Source organism: Chionomys nivalis, chromosome 2, assembly GCF_950005125.1.
Source record: "Chionomys nivalis chromosome 2, mChiNiv1.1, whole genome shotgun sequence".
Taxonomy (NCBI): Eukaryota; Metazoa; Chordata; class Mammalia; order Rodentia; family Cricetidae; genus Chionomys; species Chionomys nivalis.
The window spans coordinates 122,343,424-122,363,432 of NC_080087.1; the positions used below are offsets into that span (position 1 = coordinate 122,343,424).

Here is a 20,009-nt window from a genome sequence, read left to right on the forward strand (position 1 = left end):
GGGGGCTCATTGTTCAGTGGGTGTGGTGTATTGGATGATGAGAAGTTCTGGAAGTACGTAGTGGCTAGAATGTCACTGTGGATGCACTCAGCTCCACTGACTTTATACTTAGAAATGCTTATTTTATGGTACTTTTAATTTTAGGAACTTATTATTATTATTATTATCATTATATTGGGTATTGGTTACTGAATCTAGCATGTTGTACATTCCAGTCAAAAGATCTACCACTGGGCCACGTCTCCAGCCCTAAGATGGGCTTTTTACATCGTGTATGTTTTGCCACAGTGAAAAGGGAGAGGGGCAGTGAGAGAGCTCAGAGGGTGGAGATTTGCTGCCAGACATCAGCATCCCATCTCCAGGACTCACGTGGCGGAAGGAGAGAACTGACTCCTGCAAGTTGTCCTCTGACCTTCATCCGTATAGCATGGCACAGATGTGCCCAGCACACATGCATACAATGCATAATTGCACACACACACACACTCTTCTAAGGTTATCTCTCCTAGAAAAAGATGAGGGGGAGGGGGCATTTAAGCCATGTATACAGTGATGCAAGCCTGTGATTCCAACACTGGGGAGGCTGAGGCCGGAAAGAAAGAGTTCTGGGTTTGTGTTGGCTATATAGTAAGACCCTCTCTCAAAAAGAAAAATAGCCACCACCATCAAATCAAACAAGAAAAACTGTAGACCCAGCAAGTGTTAGAAAGGAAACCCAAGATAGTGTTTCTACCCAGAATAAGGTGATGAGGTTATAGTTGGAAGTGTGAGGCTTCCTGTACAGTTTCTTGGGTCAGGGTCCACAAGTATGGGGTCTCTTCTGCAGGACCTGGCCAGTTTAGGAATCTGGAATTTTATGTAAGCAAGGCTGAGAACTTAGGCTTTTATTGGGGTTTTGAGAACAGGGCTGCTACCCAGGTCCTCCTCCTTACAGGGTAGTGAGGCACTGAAATGGGGTGCTGGCAGGGGTCTGGGCGGTCCTTGCTCTGTGCAGAGCAGGGTGGGTGTGAGAGCAGGGCAGGATCGTGTCTCTGCCCAGCTGTGGCTCGGTTCCCGTCTGCTAAGCAGGGATAGTCAGTGGGCCCACCGTGGGCCCTGGATGAGTTCTCACAGTGCACAGAGTCATGGCTGCTGGGAAGCGAGTGTGGTGGTGGGGTGCTGGTTGCTGCTGTGAGGTTATTGTCCTCCGCCCTTCATTTGGGGGCATGGCGCAGTAGGCTGATTCTGCCCCAAGTCCAGTGGGCTGCCAGGGGGAGCAACTCACCTGTGGCTGCCTGGCTTGGAGGTGAGGTCACAGCAGGGCTGTCATCAGAGCCCTTGAAGAAGGCCCAGGGCTACCTGAATCACCTGTAGTCAGTGGGGCCAGCCACTGCTGATGCCAGGAGTGTGGGGCTGCTGAGCATAGACCATAGAGTGGCAGGGCCCCTGGTACTCCTGGCACATTCTGGGCTCCTAAGAGGGTGGCTGGGGGCCAGGGTGCCGGAGAGAAGGAGAGACAGACGGCCTTTTAAGGAAACATTTCTGTGCCTCAGAAAAAAAAAAAGAGCAAGAATGAGACTAGAAGCTCTGAGACACACAAGTCCGTGGCCAGCAGCCCTGGCCGGGTATGGGTCTGGAGTGGAAAGGCCCCTGGGATACCACTTTGAGGGAGTATAACTTTATTCCCTTAGGTGATAGTTCTTAGTGGGTACATCTGCCTGTGGAGTTGGGGGTGAAGGGTGAGGAAAGGGTCCATGGTTAGGATGGGCCTGGGAGAGAGACCCTCTGTGTGTCTCAAAGTCACTGCCCACCCTTATGCGATGGAGACCCATTTGGGCTCTGGAAGCCAAGGCAGCTCTGACCTCCTGCATTATAGCAGTTACTCTAGAGGTCTTAACTGTCTGTCTGCGGTGCTCAGGATGGGAGCCTAGCCAGGACCATCCCCACCAGGATGTGGCTCAGCGATCGTACCCAGTCCCCGTGGTACTCTGATGAGTTGGGAGGGGGTCCTCTGAGAGTCTGGTCTGTGCTTTGAATCTTCACAATGGTTGTGGTTGGGTTGACTTGGGGTTGTAAAGGACAGACCGTGTAACCTGTGGTTGAGCTGTGACTATTGATCAGGATGACCATAGGTAGATAGGTCTGGAGATTGTCTCTCTCCTCCCCATCTTAGCTCCCACTCTGGGTCTGGTTCTAAAACATTCTCCCTGAGTTCTATGCCCATGTGAATCCGGAACTGGGCTTTGGGCTCTTTCCACACCCCCCCCCCCATTCTCCTACAGGGAGGGCCATGAATAATCAGAGCTCTTCACACCAAATCTTGGGATCCAGATTGCCTGGGTTCAACTCCCAGCCTCACCTGTGCTGTGTGACTTTGGGTAAACTGCTTACCCTGTCTTGCCTCCACTCCTCCTGGGGAGGTAACAGTAGAGTCTGCCTTTCTGGTTGTTGAAAGGGCAAAGCACTTTATTTAGCAGGGCGCCTGCTAAGTGGTACCAGCTCTGCAAGCGTTGGTATTGCATGTGAGGTGGGGTTGTCTACTGTTTGGAGAGGCAATTGCTTCTTCAGCCACCGTCTGCTTCTCTGTGGGCCTCTGGCCTGGTGCTTGGGTGAGGAGTCAGAGCCAAGGTTGAGGACCGAGATCCAAGAAAAATGTGTTGGCTGGAGAAAGGAATGTACTGGCCTCTGACACGTGCCCTGCTAATTGTCAGGGTGGCGTGGTCATTGAGCCCTCCTTCCTCTCTCCCTCCTAGAGGCCAAGTTGCCATGACCTTGGCTCAGAGAAGGATGAAGATGATCTGATAATGATAGTCCCCTTCCTAGTGGGTGCTGCCTCCCCCCAAAGTGCTCTGTGCAATCCCTGGAAGATCTGGCCATTCCCAGCCTGGGGGAGCCTCCCTCAGCTCTGACTTGGGGTGAGCCACTGGCTATGGGGAAAGATGGGGGGATGGGATTTTCTTTTCCTACAGGTCTAAATCATGTTTTTCAAGTATTTTAAATCCCTCTTTCTATACTGTAGAGGAATCGAGGTGGGAGGGGCAGCGGCCAGGGAAGCTTTATGGTTACCGTAGGATTCAGGGTATACTTACTGCCATGCTGACCTCCAGGTAGGTGTGTTATGTTTTATAGGATTTGACCTGTGAGGGGCATTTCATGTTTGTTGTCTGGTCTAAGTCTTTGTGGGTGGCCTTCTGAAGAGCTCTCCCTGTGCCCCAGGGAAGGCTATCCCCTTGGGGTTGGGGTAAGAGTGGGTTCAGGAGGCCCAGGGGCTGCTGGGACAGATGCTAACAGCGACATTTTTTTTTTTACCTCTCTCCCAGGTGGCTGCCCCTTGTGTTCCTCCATCCAGCCATGAACTGGTGGTGAGTGACAACCTTTCTCTCTCCTTCCAGTCTCTTGCATGTTGGGAGCTGGGTTTGTGGGGTGGAGTGGGTTGAGGGCTTGGGGCTGAGGCTGGTGGGAGGAAATGAGTCATGAGGTCCCTCCTGACGTGCTGCAGGGCCTGCTCTGTGTGTCTGGAGATTTGAGGTCCTTGGGAAAACCCATAAAAGGCCATCTTGTATGTCCCCAGGCCTGGCTAGGTTACTGTTGTTCTAGGGCCTGGAGTACTGGGGTGTTCTGTGGTGTCTCCTTCCACCCTCCTGACTGAAGGTCTTGTACCCTTCAGCTGGAGGCAGGGGCATAGACGGTGTTTCCCAGAGTCCACCTATAAGGTGATGGCCTCTGCTCCGCTCCTCAGCTTTGCTATGTCCCCGTGACTCTGTTTTTCTGCTTTTATGGCCCTCATCCCCCTCATCCCTGTCATGTTTCCAGAACAGTTCGGACAGGGGCAGGACCTTTGTGAGTTGTGGGCTGTGGAGCTGGCCCGCTGCAGACTGATTCCAGCTGGGCTGACGTGTTGGCTGGGCTTCCTGCTTCCTTAGCCTCTCCAGGTCCCATTCCACTGCATTCTGGGGGCAGATTGGGTCTGGAGACTGGAGAAGGGCTCTCTCTCTCTCTCTCTCTCTCTCTCTCTCTCTCTCTCTCTGTGTGTGTGTGTGTGTGTAAGAGAGAGACACGAAGAGAGAGACAGAGAGAAGGAATGTGCAGAGGGACTCGAGGTGGGCCATACCGGCTGGGCTGGTATGGAACATCCGTGGTGGTACCAGCGTTGTGGGGTTGTGGGGGGAGTCTGAGTCTGGTTGTTGGTATCCTTCACAGAAGCATGGCCACTTGCTCTGCCCAGATGTGTAACACACAGCCACGGCATCTAGTTTTCTTTTGCTTCAGCCCTAACTTGCCCGTAACTGTAACCTGGTCGCTTTTCTCTCTGTATCTTGGATTTCTGATGCACGCGGGCTCTCAGATTCCTGGCCCCCTCAGGGCCTCCCTAGGTGAGACTCTCCTAGACTTCAGCTACTCCACTGGAGCCTCCAGATGTGGGGTGTTACTTTCACAGATCCCTGTAGCGATAGCAGGGTAGGGGTGGGGCTGCAAATGAGGCCAGAGTGGTCTGGCTAGAAACTCCTCCAGGGTCACAAAGGCATCCCACGTGCCAAAGGAGGATGGTTGGGAGAGAATATGATGACTGTTGTCATTTCTACTGAGCTGCTACCTTAGGGCTAAGAACAGAATGTCCTTGGCTGCCCAGGAAGGATAAGGGTCCAGGGTTTAGGGACCACGAGGCAGGGGCCGGCATCCGGCTCGTGGGTTTTGTTTACAGAGGCAAGGTCCAAGGTCAGGACAGAAGGGCCTAGGATGGTGTTCCTACTGGAGGCGTGCAGTTAGGAGCTGGAAGGGCTGCCTGCCTTTGAAGGGCACATGTCCCAGGTCGGCTTTCCTCCTGACTCCGTGCTGTGCTCACCCGCACAGTGGTAGCAGCCTTGCAGGACTTTGGGTGAGCTGTCTCCTGGCGAGGCTGGGGCCTGAAGGTGGTGATGGTCCTCAGAACCCACCTCCCCCAGCAGTAAGAAAAAAATCAAGGGGTTCCACTCCTTCCCCTGGGTCCCAGCACCCCATTCCCAGATCTTTATTCCTCTCCTATTTCTTGTTCCCCACCTTCTGGGCTTCAATCGAATGACTTTTCTTTCTTTAGTTGCCCTTTCCCAGAGTGGGAGCTACTAAGAGTACCTACTTCATGAAGTTGTCAAAAGAATAAAACATCAGACTAATCCACCTAATGATATATATTCCAAAGCCTCCGAAGTCTGTCACCTCTGGAGCAAACCCTTAGGCTCTTCCACAGACACCTTCCTCTTCCAGTTCATCTCTTTTGCCCTCACCTTGTTTTCGCACCCAGCCTTTATCTTGCTGAGCCTTAAACATATCAGACACGGTGCTACCCCCAGGGACATGGCTCCTTCTCTTCCCTCTGCCTCAAAGCTCTTCCCACAGACACGCCTCCTCACAGGTCAACATTTCCCTTCCCCCAGGAATCTCACCTCCCTTCCTTCTTCCCTTGCTCCGTGGTGCTTGTGGCCTCTTCCGCCCTCTGCACCTTACTTATTTGTCTTTATCTTGACTGATTGGGTTCCGCCCACATCAGCGTGTGAGTTCCAGGACAGGGATTTTTATCTTCCTGGCATTCGGTAGACATTCACACACATGTGCCGGGCACAGATCAGGACTGTGATAGCTGGCGGTGGGGTAGGTGGGCCTTACTGTGGCCCTGCGTTCCCTAATGCCTGTGGTGAGTTCGGGACATGGGTCTGGGGCAAGCCACTGCACTCAATGGGAGACCCCGTGCTGCCCTGCCAGTGGGAAAGCGGCCCAAGCGACACAAGGAGAAAGTTTGGCTCCCCCAGCACGCTCAGCACCTGCTTCCTCACCGTGGGTGAGGCAAGTGCTTTGGGCAGGCTCCTAAGAGGGAGGAAAGGGTGGGTTAGGGTTTTCCTTCCTTTTCCCTCCAGTGCCAGCCTTCCAGCCACTGTAGGACACTGTCTGGCTGCCTTGTTCTACTGTTTCCCAACTTGGTGTGTCCCTTTCATCTGTCTGACTATGGCATGTTCTGGCCTTGGTTTGTCTCTGCTTCCACAAGTTTTTTTTTTTTTTTCTGACCTTGGATGAATCCTAACCACCCTTCCCCTGATTCAGACCCAGATTTTCTGCCCAGCTTCAGGCCCTGCTGGCCAAACATATTTTCCAGCCTGTGCCCAGCGAGGGCCAAGTGGTTTAATCTTCAACTCAGGTTTTCATCTTACTCAACAGATGTTGCCCAAGGGATTGGGTGGAAGAGTTTGGGGGTTGCCCCCTCCGATGGGGCTCTAGGGGGCAGGACGGAGTTAGGATGCTTGCCCTGGATGCTCCTGATGCGTGCAAAGAGCTGAAGCAGCTGTTCTCTGGCCCCGAAACAGAAGAGTTTGAGGAATTTCCCCGATGATGATGGCCGTGTGCGTTGCCCACTAAGGCACTTCGTGTCAGGGTCTCTGTACGTGAGAACTGGCACCCAGAGACCTGAGTGGGGTGGCTCTCAAGGCATCTGTGGCTAGGCAGTCTGCACACGAGGGCTTGTACCCTAGACACCTGGGTCACTGGAGACACAGCTTCCCCCGTAGGGGGTTGGGAAGTACTATAGAGTGACCTGGAGGTCAGGTTGGGGTGAGACTTGGGGAACTGGGGAGTCAGAATACTTAAGGGCACGTGGTTTCTGCAATAACAACATAGCAGTCTCCCCCCTCCCAATTTGAGGTTTTACTTTCCCGGGTTTCAGTTACCCGATGTCAACTGAGGTCCAAAAACATTGAGTGGAAAATTACAGAAATAAACAATCCATCCACTTTAAAGTGTGTGTTGTTTCGAGCAGTGGAATGAAACCTGGGGGTGTCTGTCCACTCGTGCCCAGTGAGGAGCTGCTGGATGTGCTGTTTGCCTGTGAGTCAGCCGCGGCTTCTGCCCCCAGATGGACCGTCATGGTGTCATCGTGTGGGATTCAAAGTCACTGTTACTTTACTGAATAATATCTCCAGAGTACAAGAATTTCAAAGCTGGCCAACCAGGCAGGGCTAAGGGAAGCCACAAGCTGCTTCCTCTATATGAGGAGAGTTTTCTCCACATATGTATAGGTTTTTATTATAGCTGTCATTTTGGGCAGCTGCTGGAATCTTGGGATTGCCTCAAGGGAGAGGGGCCTAGCAATGGTAACAGTGAAATGCTCACACTTTGTCTAGTTTTGGATGTAGGTGCAGGAAAGAGATGCTGTGCCTTGCTTCAGTGTGACTGATGTGAAGCTGAATTGAGAACACAACTCAGTGGTGAGAGTGAGTTTTCTCTTCATCAGCCTATACCAGAGCCATCCTCCCAGTCACAAAGAGTGACAAATGTCACTGTCACTTACACAGCTCCTCCAGTTTTCAAGGTCTTCTCCATGGCTCAGGGCAGCTGGGAGGCTTATGACCCTTATGGGTACCTGGGCAGCCTGTGTCCATCCTGGAGAGACAAGCAGGGCCGCATATAGTGGTTAGATTGGGGCTCAGGAAGCTGGCTGCCTTGCTCATAGGTGCAAAGCTGGTACTAGCAGGATGGACTTAGAAGGTTACCCCGGTCTGATTCCTTGGGGGCTTCTCATGGTCCCTAGTGCCTCTGTTGGCTAGTGGGCTAGGGTGTTGAGAGAGGACCTGTCATCTGTTCAAGCATTCCTTAACTGCACCAACCCATGGCTGTGCATGCAGGGTCTGTTACAGCCATGGTGCTTACATGCAGAGTTCTTTTTAAAAGTTGGTTTGCTTTCATTTTTGCTTGGTGGGGAGCCTAGAGTCTTGTGCATGCGAGGTAAGCACTACCAAGCCATACTTCCAGCCCAGTGGCGTTCTTTTCTGCTGAAGTTTCCAGGTCTTATACAGATCTTAAGTTTTTAAAATAAGATTATTTTTATTTATATGTATATATGTAATGTATGTATGTATGTATGTATGTATGTATGTATGTATGTGTGTGTGCAGGTACCTGCCTGACTAGAAGAGGGCACTCGAGTCCTTGGAGACAGGATTGCAGATGATTGTGAGCTGCCTGTTGTGGGTGTTAGGGGCTGAATTCCAGTCCTTTGGAAGAGCAGTGTCTTAGTTGCTGTTCTACTGCCCTGACAAGACACCATGGCCAAGGCAACTTATTAAAGAAAGCGTTTAATCGGGGCTGTGGTTCTAGAGGGCTAGAGTCCATGGCCATCGTGGAAGGAAGCGTTGTGGCAGGCAGGAAGGTACAGCACTCCAGTAGTAGCTGAGAGTTTACATCTGATCTACAAGCACAAGGCAGAGAGAGAGAGAGAGAAAGAAGGAAGAGGAGGTGGAAGAAGGAGGAGGAAGAGGAAGGGGAGGAAGGAAGGGAGGGATAGAGGGAGGGAGACTTGGATTTTTATATCTAAAAGCCCACCCCCGGCCACACACCTTCTCCAAAGAGATCACACATCTGAGTCTTCCCAAACAGTTCCACCCACTGTGAACCAAGCACTCAAATATATGTGCCTATGAGAGCCATTCTCTTTCATCCAAATACCACAGTGAGTGCTCTTAATCGCTGAACCATCTCTCCAGCCTGGACCCAAAGATTTTAAAGTGATGTACAGAGGATCCCCGTCATAGGATCTCGGGGCAGCGGGCATCCGGTTGCCTCCTGTTAGAAGAGAGTAGCATGAAACTGGGCGTAGTGATACACGCCTGTAATCCCAGCACTCAGGAGGTGGAAGCAAGAAGATCAGAGGTTCAAGGTCATTCTCAGCTACATAGAGCTTGAGGCCAGCCTGATCTACGGTGAGATCCTGTGGTTTTATTTTTGTTGGTTTTTAAACTAGCCATTAGAGAAGGGGAGGAGAAGGAGGAGGAGGAGGAGGAGGAGGAAGAGGAGGAGGAGGAGGAGGAGGAGGAGATGAGCTGGTGTGGAAAAACTGGAGGACCAGCTTTCATCCCCTCCATCAAGGGCTGTGGCAGGGAAATGCTTTGTGGATCTGATGAAACTAATCCCAGGGTGCCGAGAAGGGCACGGCCGGCCATTTTTTAGAAAATTCTGGAAAACGGAGTCATGCCAGGAGGCAGGCTTGATCTGAGGCTGACTTCGAAAGGGAGGGAGCCTGTGGGCATGAGCTTCTAAAAGACCCCAGACAGGGCAGGGGGTTGTACAGCTCGGTCGAGCACAGCAGAAGGACCAGGCGCATGAGGTCTTACTTGTGTGGCTTGGTCTTGTTTTCCCAAGTAGCTCTTAAGAGGTGGAAATTGTCCGTGGGAGGGTGGGTTTGGGAGCCAGGAAAAGGTTTCAAACATCAAACATGTCCCATCGGGGCTGTTTTGGGGGTGGGGACTGATGTCTTCTGCTGGAGCCCCTCACTAATCTCTAATACCTATTGGGTGTGGGGTGCCAGCTACGAGCCTCCTCAGGCTCTTCACTCAGGGCAGGCAAGGGACATGCTCTCCAGAGGTCAGAGGTCAAAGCCTCTTTTGACCACCATTGTGAGAGGGTCTGTAGGATGCAGGATCCTGCCCTCAGCAGCCTGATGTTTGGGGCAGAACTGTGCTCAGTGGGTATAAGCCTGGGCTGGGCTGCCGGGCCAGGATGCACAGGGTTGCCAGGTCAGGAGGCAAGGCAGAGGTGCCTACCATAGGTCGCACCAGTGGCCAACTCTAGGCTCTCGCTAAGGGGAGCCTTGGGGTTCAGGGGAATAAGTTAATCTGCTTGTGCAATACCTTGGAACGCTTGCCTCTTTTCTCAGGGCTGGTTTGGGGGCAGGAATAGAGAGGACTCTAGAAGGTGGGCAGGGCTAAATGCATGCCTTGGTACAAATGGTAGAAACAGGCAAACAAATATGGCATACATGTTGGCCGGCATGCTCTTGCTCGGGAAAGAGGACACTTGTATATTACCTGGGTCCAGACATCCACTTGGTGGCCCTGGCTGGCAGGTGGGGAGTGGTGTAAGATAAAGAGGAAAGGCAGGCTGGGGACAGGGAAGAGGCCTAGCTTTTGACTCTGGAGCTAGAGAGGGAAGGACGAGGCGTAGAGGAGTTCACGGCCCGGGTGGAGAACAGGACCTTGAGTGCTAAGCACTAAGGGCCATTATGGGTCCTTGAGCAGGCAATTGACCCAAAGCGGGCTTTTAGAAGTGGGAGTCTGCTGCCAACTGGGGGTGGCTTGTCAGGAAGGGGTGGCCATGGGATGGCAGGGGGAAGGGGCTGGGGTAGACATTAAGCAGGGGCTCCATGGACTCTGGGGCAGATTAGCCCAGGATGTGGAGGTGGCACAGCCTTATGGCAGGCCTGGCCCCCTGGGGGAGGAGAGCAGTGCTTACAGGAAGTACTCCGTATTCTAGCCTGGCCCTGAGCTGGGGCTGATGAGGATGTCCTTAGCCCGTGTTATAGTGCCAGGCCCCTCAGGGTTGGCTTGGAGGAGGGGCTGGGGACAGGAACAGACTTGCTTGGCGTTCCTCTGGGGGTGCGGAAATCAGGCATAGCTTTCCGCTTAATCACCAAGAGCCTGTTCTTTTCCCCTGATGGCCTGAGTGTGTCTAAGAGGCTGTGGCCTTGGCAGCAACTTAACCTAAACGTTTAGGTCAGCGTCCCTGCCCCCGGGGCCTTTTGCCTGCCCAGGGTCCAGCTTCAGCCCCAGCTGTTCCTGTGCCCACCCCATGACCTCTCGGTGCTTCAGGGTGGAGCATAGCAGAGGCGCAGATTTGGAGGGCAGACCTGGGCTCACATAGAACTGAGTATCCTCCCGGAAACTGCCAGAAGAGGAGCCAAATGCTCCTTCTTCAGCCCTTGTGACCGTGAAGTGGAATGGTGGCTCAGGAGGCCTGGGCAGCAATTGACCCACAGCCAGCTCTTAGAGTGGGCAGCTCTGGCTTTCTCTGCCGCTCTTGCTGCCTGTAGGTTGGTGTTATTATTACTGTTGAGAAGATGCCCTTATGGGGGTTTTGAGTATGCAGCCCAGCTCCCCACTGTCCTACTCTGTTAAATGTCCCCAAATGCCATGCCCTGGCCCCTGCCTCCCTTCACCCGACCCCATATCTACTTACGGTTCTATTTTGGGAAGAAGTGGGCCCAGAATAGTTTCCCCTGGGCCTTGGATCTGAGCAATTCCAGTCCCTTCTGGCTGTCCCTACTAGCTCCCAGGCCCTTCCCCTCCCAAGATAGGTAGTACTGGGTGACCCCACAGATCATCAGCGTGGTGGCAAATGTGATGTCATGGGGTCTTTTTGGCTCCCAAACTGCCCGGATTCCATCCTTCCCTTGGGACAAGTGCAAAGAGAGCTGGCAGGCTAGCGCTGAGGGTTTGAAGACTTCTGGACAGAATGTTCCACTGGAGGCTGGGGCTGCGTTCTGCACCCTCCCTCTTTGCCTCCGAGCCCTGGACTCAGGCTGGGGCATCCCCAAGCCCCAGCGTTTCCTTCCTCTAAACAGCTGCCCACAGATACATTTTTTTTTTTTTACCCCAACACAGCCTCCCTGCAGGGCACCAATGAATTCTACTAAAGATCCCCAGGCAGGTGTCCCAGCCTCCCAGTTTTCCAGGACAGGATCACCGTCCGTCACTCAGCATGGACACAGCGAGGGAGAGGGCGTATGTATCTGGGAATACTGAAGAAAGGACCTGCAGCTTCCTTACCCACCCCATGGTTCACAGCAGATTCAGGAAGTTCTCTTCTCTCTCTCTCTCTCTCTCTCTCTCTCTCTCTCTCTCTCTCTCTCTCTCTCTCTCTCTCTCGCAGTTGCTCCCATTTTCCAGTCTTCCTAGGGAAGTAATCTATTCCGACTGGTGACCCTTGGTGAGGGCCTGCTGTCGCTAGGCTTTAGGGCCCCACAAGTGGGGTCTCTGCTGAGTGGGGCTAGGAAGACGGCTCAGTAGACGAAGTGCTTGCTGTGCAAGCTTGCAGACCAGAGTTCCATCCCAGCGCCGTGTCAAACTGGGCAGAGCGGTGCTCACCTGTAATTCCTGCATTGGATGGTGACAGGAAGAGCCCCGGGGCTTGCTAGCCATCCAGTGAGGTGGAGAGCGATAGAGGGAGACACACGATGTTGGTCTCTGGTCTCCACGCATGTGCACTTAGGTGCACACAAACCTATACACATACAAAATGAGTGAGAGACCGAGGGAGCCTGTGAGGACACTAGGTAGAGCTCAAATGCCAGCTCTCTTCCTCTGGGCATTGCAGTCTTTCACTGTTCACTTGCCTCATCTGTGCGATGATAACACGCCCATCCCAGGATGCCGGGAGGTCTGGGATGGAAGCAGCAGAACCTGGTCCCCAGTCTGCTGCACATCAAGCGGCTGTTCTTGCTTTAGCCTTGGGGAAAGGTGTTTCTAGATCATGGCTGGCAGTAGTGGGAGACAGCAGAGGCAGGGTAGGGTGCAAAATGTGATGAGGCCTGGCTCTCAGGGGCAGAGGCACTGTGCAGAATGCGGTGTGTTTGTGAGGGCGGGCGCTGTGCCGCCTCCAGTTTCTAGACCTGTGCTGGCAGGCGTTAGGGACTCCTGTGTGAGGCCAGTGTTGTCCTTGTTTAGAGTCCATGTGACTCAACCTTATGTAGCTGACCTTGAGATGTCAACTGACCCCAGGAGAGGGGCAGCGAAGTGAACTTGGGACTGGGTTCTGCAGGCCTGCGGCAGCTTGGTCCTGCCTTGCATCTTGTTCAAGATACTGGCATGTCTTCCGTTTGCACCTCAGTTCCGATCTGTGGATCAGGGAGCAGGAGGAGGTGATGTTTCAAGGCTCTCTAGTACGTGCCTTGAGAGTGGCCTGTGAGGATGTAGTGTGCATGTGTGCGCAACACGTGCATGCATTCGTGTGTGTATACATGTGTGCGTGTGGTTTAGAAAGGTCCTGCCCTAAAACTAAACAAAGATGGAAAGCTTTCCTGTGTCCAGGGGACCCGAGATGCTGCTGTGCTGTCAGTCAGTTCTGTGTATGATTAGGGTATCAGAGAAGGGAGCAAGGAGACCGTTCATTCCACAGAAAATTCCCGAGGGTTCACAGCGTGCCAGGCACTGTTCTCTGCTCAGTGTGGGCATAGTTCATATTCCAGTGAGATGCAGGCTCCAAAGGATGTTAATAAATATAAAATAGGGTGTTGGAGAGCAGTGTGTTCTAAGAAGAAAAATAAGAGATTAGCGAGATGGTGCAACAGTTAAGAGTGCTGCCCTTAGAGAGGATTTGGGCTCCGTTCCTAGCTCCCGTGTTCAGTGATCGGTAACCCCAGTTCTAGGTGAGCTGATACCCTCTTCTGGCCTTGCACACAAGTGGTGCACATATGTATACTCTGGTGCATAGACATACATATAAAATAAATAAACACCATTTTTCCCTAAGACTAAAATCACCCAGGGACGGTTACTGTGCATGTTTGTGTGTGTGTGTGTGTACATGCATGCGTATGCGCGTGCCTGTCTGCCTATTTGCATGGAGACTTGCACTTGAGGTATAATCAGGGACCCACAGTTCTGAAGCTGCTACTTCTGAGTGCCCAGATGCCCTGGAGAGTCCTTAAGAGCTTCCCCATTGTGCTATGAGAGCTTGGACGGCCTTAGCTGCCTCTGCCCAGCTGGGCCCAATCCCTGCACTTTCTCGTCCCCAGGTAGTCTAGGATTGGTAGCAAGGCAGTCTAGACTGGAGAACTAGGGTGGGATGCATGCATGCTGGGCTGAGGTTATGAACTCTGCAGGGCAGTCTGGGTGTTTGGAAATTTTTAGCTCCTCGGGAGACATGTGGGACAGTGTGTTGAAGGCATCTGACTGCTGTCGATTCTTGCCTGTGGCTGGCCTCCAGCTGGCAAGGGGAAGGAGTGGGGGCTGAGGGGACAGCGCTCAGATGATCTCTGGCAGGAAGGGTGCGTTTCTCCCGCTCTGCTGAGGCCTGTAGTTTTGTATTCAACTTTATGGCTTGGAGAAGGCTGAGCAGTGGTCTGAGTAGGGCAGGGTGGGGTGGGCCTCCATATCATGAGGGAACTCCAGGGTGAGAAGGTAGCATTAAGGGCTAGCCAGTGCTGGGAGCCAGACCCTCTTTATAGGGGGCCTTTATCCCATTCACTCAACATATAATTACTCCAGGTAGCCATGTAGGTGGGCAGCAAGAATGGGCTTATGGTCACCCTGCTAAGAGCAGAGTCAGGGTGTTGGCTGGGCACTCTGGTCTTAGAGTCATCCAGGACCCTATTGGAGATACACATTTCTGGTCCTTACAACATGTGTTGACTTAGAAGTTCTAGGTAGGTGGGACACCCAGTGCCAATAGCCTTCAGGTGGTCCTAGTCCCCTCTTGGAGTGGCAGGTAGAACTCTAGGGATGGTGGGGTGGTGAGCTTGACCGAGGAGTCCCCTATCCCCCTGCCACCACCTCATTCACTCCTCTAGACATTTTTAGGATGGGGCTTCTGTGTTGACTGGGGTAGAGGGAGGATGTCCGGGACGGTCCATCCGTCCATGTTTGTGTTGATGGTCCACTTCTGGTCCCCCTGGTTCCTGGCATGAGGGAGTTTCTACCCAGTTGGTCAAAATGTCATTATGATTACTTTGGATGAAGGTAGACCCAGAATCCAAAATCAGGGCAGTTAAGAGCATCTATTGCTCATGCAGGAGACTGGTGTTCAGTTCCCAGCATTCCTGTGGAATGGTGTGCAACCACCTGTAAATCCAGTTCTAGGAATCTGGTCCACACATGCACATAATTAAAGTAATACAAACAAAACTTAAATTCCCAAATGAACTGCGGTTGGAGGAGTGCAATGTATAGGGCCAGATTAGACCATTCCTTTAGGAGAGGAGGCCATTGGAGCTCCCTAGAGGAGGGAGGGCACCAAGGAGGAGGAGAAGGCACAGTGTGCAGTGAGTGTGTGTGTGTGCTGTAGGTACCGAGGGTGGGGCCAGCAAGTCACGTGGGGCTGGGGCTTGGGCAGTATTCAGCAGGCAGGCTCTGACCCCAGGAGTTTATGCTCTAACTTCTGTCTGTTTGCTGGTGCTAACAGGCCATGGTGGTCCCTGCCTCTGTGGGTTCTTGTCCCAGATAGACACAGTGGAGGAGAAGCCGTGGCTAACCGGAACAAGAGTGCTTTGGCTTGTTGTCCTCGTTTATTGAGTGGTGTGAGGTTTGCACGGTCACCCAGTGTGGGCCTTCGGTGAGGGTGGACCTGCTTGGCTCTATGACTAAGAAGATTGTGTGTCATTTTGCAAATGCTGCTTCCCTAGCTTGGGACTAGCCCAGTGATGTATTGAAACTCGGGACTGTGCCTCGTTACCATCCTGACTGCCAGCCTAGAAGGCAGCTGTGTCAGTATCTCTGTGACGCTCACAACTATTTCTTGTTTTTGTCTCTAGCCCATCACCACGGAGAGCGTACCCAAGAATGTAGTGGATGTGGTGAGTGACAGTGGGCAGAATGAGGAGGTGCTGGGAGGGGGTGGGCTGTAGGGTGAGGGAGGGGCTGGAGCCCCGAGGAAGGGGTGCTGAGGATCTTGGAAGCTGTGTCCTGCCATGGGCGAGGTCGACAGAGAGGGAGCAGGGTGGGGCTGTGGAGGAAATCAATGATTAAGGCTGTCTGCAGGAAATATGCTAAATGTCTCAGGCCTGTAAACCAGCATCCAGAAGGCTGAGACAGGAGGGTTCCCCTCAGTTTTAGGTCAGCCTGGGCTATGTAATGAGACCCCCTTTCAAACAAACAAACAAACAAACAAACAAACAAACAAACAAAGGAGGCCCCAGGGTAACCCTCAATCAGGGGAGCGTCTGTGCAAGCATGAATACCTAAGCTCGTCCCCAGAAGCAACCTGGGAAAAAATCCCAGCGTGGTGGCACATGCTTGTAACCCCAGGGCTGGGGAGGTAGAGATGGGGACCCTTGGGTCTTGCTGGCTAGACAAGTCCCAGGTTAGTGAGGGTCCCTGTCTCAAATGCTAAACTTTCTTAAGAGGGTAGGAAGGGGGCAGAACCTGTCTGCTTTAGTAATACACGGGTTTGCAAAGGTGATCCACATGCATGTGAGTACACACACACACACACCACACACTCACGCACACACACACTCACACACATATGCACACTCACACATGCATGAACGCACATGCATATGCACACACACGCAGTTCACACACTTGCACACACATATGTGCACACAAGGCACGCACACACACTCAGACACACAAAGAGAGCATGGGAGAGACAGAATATGAGAAAACTAGGCAGACTTCCTACCAATCTTTTGCACTACACGAGCAGAGTTTCCTTCAGGCTGTATGGAAGAGGATGAGAAGAATGTGGGGGACTCTGCAGTGGGGGAAACTGAGGCTAGACAAGCTGCTGGATGGGAAAGGCCAGTTTGAAACAAAGGGGATGGAGGCAGAGGCCCTGCCTCCAGGACTTCAGGTGAAGGAGAGCCTGTCTGGTCCTCAGCTTTCTTGTCTTCAAAATGGAATAACTGTCCCACAGGGGTGTGCCCATAGGAGAGGGTTTACCTTTCTCCCACGGACCTTTGAGTGGACAAACCAGTGCTCAAGTAACACAAGCCCCCTCCCGGTGCCCCGGACCTTGTGCTACCCTTTCACCCTCCACCCTGGCCCCAGCAGGTAGGCATTCTGGAACCTTGCACTGTTCATCTTGCCCCCTTCTCTGAAGCCTCTCCTCTGCCTACAGGGGGAAGGAGACTGCAAGGGTGGAAGCTCTCCCAGAAGCCTCCAGGAGGGCGTGAGTATGAGGAGGGAGGAGGGGCTAAGTCGACTGCTTGCAGGGGGCACGAGCAGGAGTGGGGGGGTTTGCCCTTAGACGTTCACTCTCTTGAAGGGAGCCTGCCTGGCTTGGCTGTTGTGTTGGGGAAAGAGAAGCCCACTCACTGGGCTCAAGTCACTCAGTGGCCATGGGCTTCATCACTACGCCATGGTAGTTTTGGGTGGGAAGGAGCAGAGGGATAGATCTGAGAGCTAGGCTTGGAAAGGGTGAGGGAAACAGGGCTCTGTAAAGGAGCCCTAGGCTCTTAAGGTTCCCCCTAGATACTGGAGACACTGTTGGGGTGCTTGCCTGGAGCCAGGAGTCTTGAGAAATGGTGAAGGCGGTGTGACTTTTCTGCAAAGTCGGTGTGACTTTCCTGCTTTTCATTTAGGACTCCGGAAGAGGGTTCTCTGGTCCTGGCTTATTTTGTCTTCAGTTTTACAAGGGCGGTCAGGGGACAAGTTCCTTAATCAGGAGGAACTCAGGCTAGGTCCCAGGAGCCCCTGATCTCTGTTGGGGCTGGCTTGTCTCTACACCTCCCGGCAGGTCCCACAGAAGACACTTCACCTTCCCCAGGCCTTTCCTGCCCTGTGCCCCATGCTGGCCCCTCTGTCCACTGCAGGCCTGGAGAGGAACAGGGAGTGGTTTTGGCGGTTGGCACAGGGGGAGCTGTTGATGGCACGAGGCCCTATCATCTGACAGCTGCCTGGCCTCTGGTAGGGAGGGCCCCGCTGGGAGGGGCTGAGCTGTAGCAGCTCCCGAGGGTGGCCCACCAACACTGCTGCACCATCTTGGGCTGCCATAGGCCCAGTAATAAGGAGTGGCGCTGTCTAGGGGCTGTGTGGACTCCTAGGTTGGGGGAAGGCCCCATGGAGGTATGTGAGGATTCCTGTTCATTGCTACTAAGGATGCTTCCGAGAATTTAGTTTTGTGTGTATTATTGCAAAGGATGAACTAGCTTGAGGCACTCCTAGCTATGATGGGTGCTCAGTAGATATCAGCCCGTCTTACCGCCGTTATTTTAGGAGCCAGGAAGTAGGCTGGGAGGTTGTGTGCCTTCGTGACAAGGTGTGTGGCAGGTGCTGTGGCTCCATGTTTTAGATGAGGAAGCAGAGACTGGAGGTATCCCTTGAATGTCTCTGGATACACGTCATCCAGGACTGTTAGCCCTTGGGACAAAGTGGTAGCCTCTGAATCATTACTTTTAGTTGATGTTCTGGGAGTGTTTAGAAGTTATATCCTAGGACTTCTGACTCTGCCTCCCTAGCCTGGGCCATGTGGAGTTCATCAACCAGAATCAATCAAGGTCAGACATCTAGAAGAGCTGTTGACCCTAGGGTGTGTTTGACCTTGGTTGTGTGGAAGAAAGAGGTGGCCACTTAGTTGTGGTCGATGGGTATCTTGTTTTAGTTTCCAGGGAAAACATTTGCTGGTATAGGATCAGGGAATTTGCAAGAGGTTGTGTGTCAGGGTGAGTCAGGGGTGGTGCCTCGTCGGGGAGGTAGGAGGTCAGAGAAAATGAGTCTCACCGAAGGAGTGTAAGAGGGGCAAGCAGGAGAGCAGACTCCAGAGGGGCCTGCCTGCTGCAGAGGAGCAGAAACCCACCGCCAGGCTTCCGGACATCTGTCATAGGTGGGGTGACCCAGGGCTGCCTTGCCGGTACCGGGCTGCATAGGGCTGTGCGCTGGACAGGGGGAAGGGGAGGCTGGCTCAGGGCACTAGCCTGTCTTTGGGGCGCTTCCTGCTTTGGCCTCTCCAGGCGGTTTACTCTGATGGAGCTGGTGTGCCGGGAGGTGCAGACGTGTGCAGCGTCGCACTTTGTTTTGGAAAAATCCAAGTGGTGAGCAGGAAGGGGGGGAGGAAGGGGTGTGGCTGCGGGGGCCTGTTTGGGGGGCCTCAACCAGAGGAGATGCAGGAATGAAGGGCTGGGCTCTGGCTGCCTCACTCGACCCCTGGTGTTCATTGGCAGACCCTCACCGAGGACCCTGGGGACCTAGGTTCAGGAAACAGTTTTTTTTTTCCTTTTCTGTCGGGAGGTATTTTGTTTGCTTCATGGACCTGAAGGGAAAGCAGGACATCTCCCAACTTTTAGGGGCAAACCAGCCCCACTGCAGATCCAAGGTTTACGGCTGCTCTTGCTGTGTGAATATGCTATGGGGAACAGAAGGTGGTAGCAAGTATGCAGCCCCAGAAGGTAGACTTGAAGCTACTCCAGAACGCCCGGTTATGGTCAGCTCCTGCCTGCAGGGAGAACCAAGGAAAAAAGAGTTGGTGCCTGAAGCAGGAAGGATGAGGGTTAGATATGAGGAGGAACATCCTGCCAGTGAGAAAAGACACTCTCTGGGGGAGGCTGTGGGATCCCCTTCTCATGAGGCCTTTCTGCCAAGGAGACACATGTTTGAGAGATGAGGATGAGGGAGACTGTTTGGTGCTTAGGGAGTTGGATCAAAAGTTCTATTATGGGTCTGTGTTAGGAGGAGCTAGTAGGAAGTTAAGAGTTTCAAGATTCCCTAGAGGGGAAAAGAATGGGATTCCAGGCAGGCAGAGAATTTATTTTCCTTTTTAAAATAAACCTTCCCCAGGGACTCCGAGTGGGGCAGGTAAAAGATCACAGAACCCTGTGTTGTACCCATTTAACTGATGAGCATCTGAGAACAAGCCACCATGCCTCTTACCAGGTGGATTGAAAATTATCTTTATCGTCCAGAATGAGGGTGAGACTTGGACTCCTCCATATCTCTCCCAGGTGCCTAGAACACAGCTCCAGGAAATGTTTAACCAGCGAGGGAATGTCTGCCCTGAGGGGGATACAGACCTGACTCCAGGCCTCAGTTTACCCTGCTGCTTCATAGGGGGTCACCTGGGCAGGCTGGAGCCCTGGGAGGAGTGTGTTTGCTCCTGGTTGCCCCTTTACTGTTCTCCTGTGCTCACAATGCATTCACAGTCCCCGTGCAAGCTTGCTCTCTGCCAGCAAGGGTCATGTGTCCCCAAACCTTGCAGAAAACAGGAAGTCCTATTGGTGCTAGTGCAGCCCAGCCCTGTGATTCATCAGGGGTGACAGTCCAGCTGTTGGTCCCTAGCCCCTGCCCAGGATAGCTTCCCCGGCGCATCCCTGCCCCAGACCCCCTCTGCAGAGTGCCTGGACCTTTCTTATCACCTCAGGAGGCCGCAGGGCCAGACTCTGTTTGGGCCAAGTTTTTATCTTCTAGGCTGGAGTCAGGAATGTGGAGTGTTATAACCTTGGCCAGAGGGTGGTGGGGAACTGGACTGGAAACCTGGTCTCTGGGTCCTGTGCATCCTTCACGGTGCCTTTGGAGGCTCCCAGCTCTGCTTAGCTCTCCAGTTCCTTCATCAATCCCCGCTACTGGCCCATTGTCTTCCTCCAG

The 20,009-nt window shown here is 53.1% G+C and overlaps 1 protein-coding gene across 9 annotated transcripts in view; it reads left to right on the plus strand.

The window, feature by feature from the left end:
- Positions 1–20,009, plus strand: part of Tns1 (tensin 1) — a 222,497-nt gene that overhangs the window by 108,993 nt on the left and 93,495 nt on the right. For 8 of the 9 annotated variants that reach the window (XM_057762193.1, XM_057762194.1, XM_057762195.1 and 5 more), the window contains 3 exons: positions 3,300–3,341; positions 15,242–15,283; positions 16,552–16,602. In XM_057762193.1, coding sequence (XP_057618176.1) covers positions 3,300–3,341; positions 15,242–15,283; positions 16,552–16,602 — 135 coding nt within the window. Of the gene's footprint in view, positions 1–3,299; positions 3,342–15,241; positions 15,284–16,551; positions 16,603–17,420; positions 17,499–20,009 lie in introns of those variants that run through there. The other variant, XM_057762197.1, reaches the window with a different exon arrangement.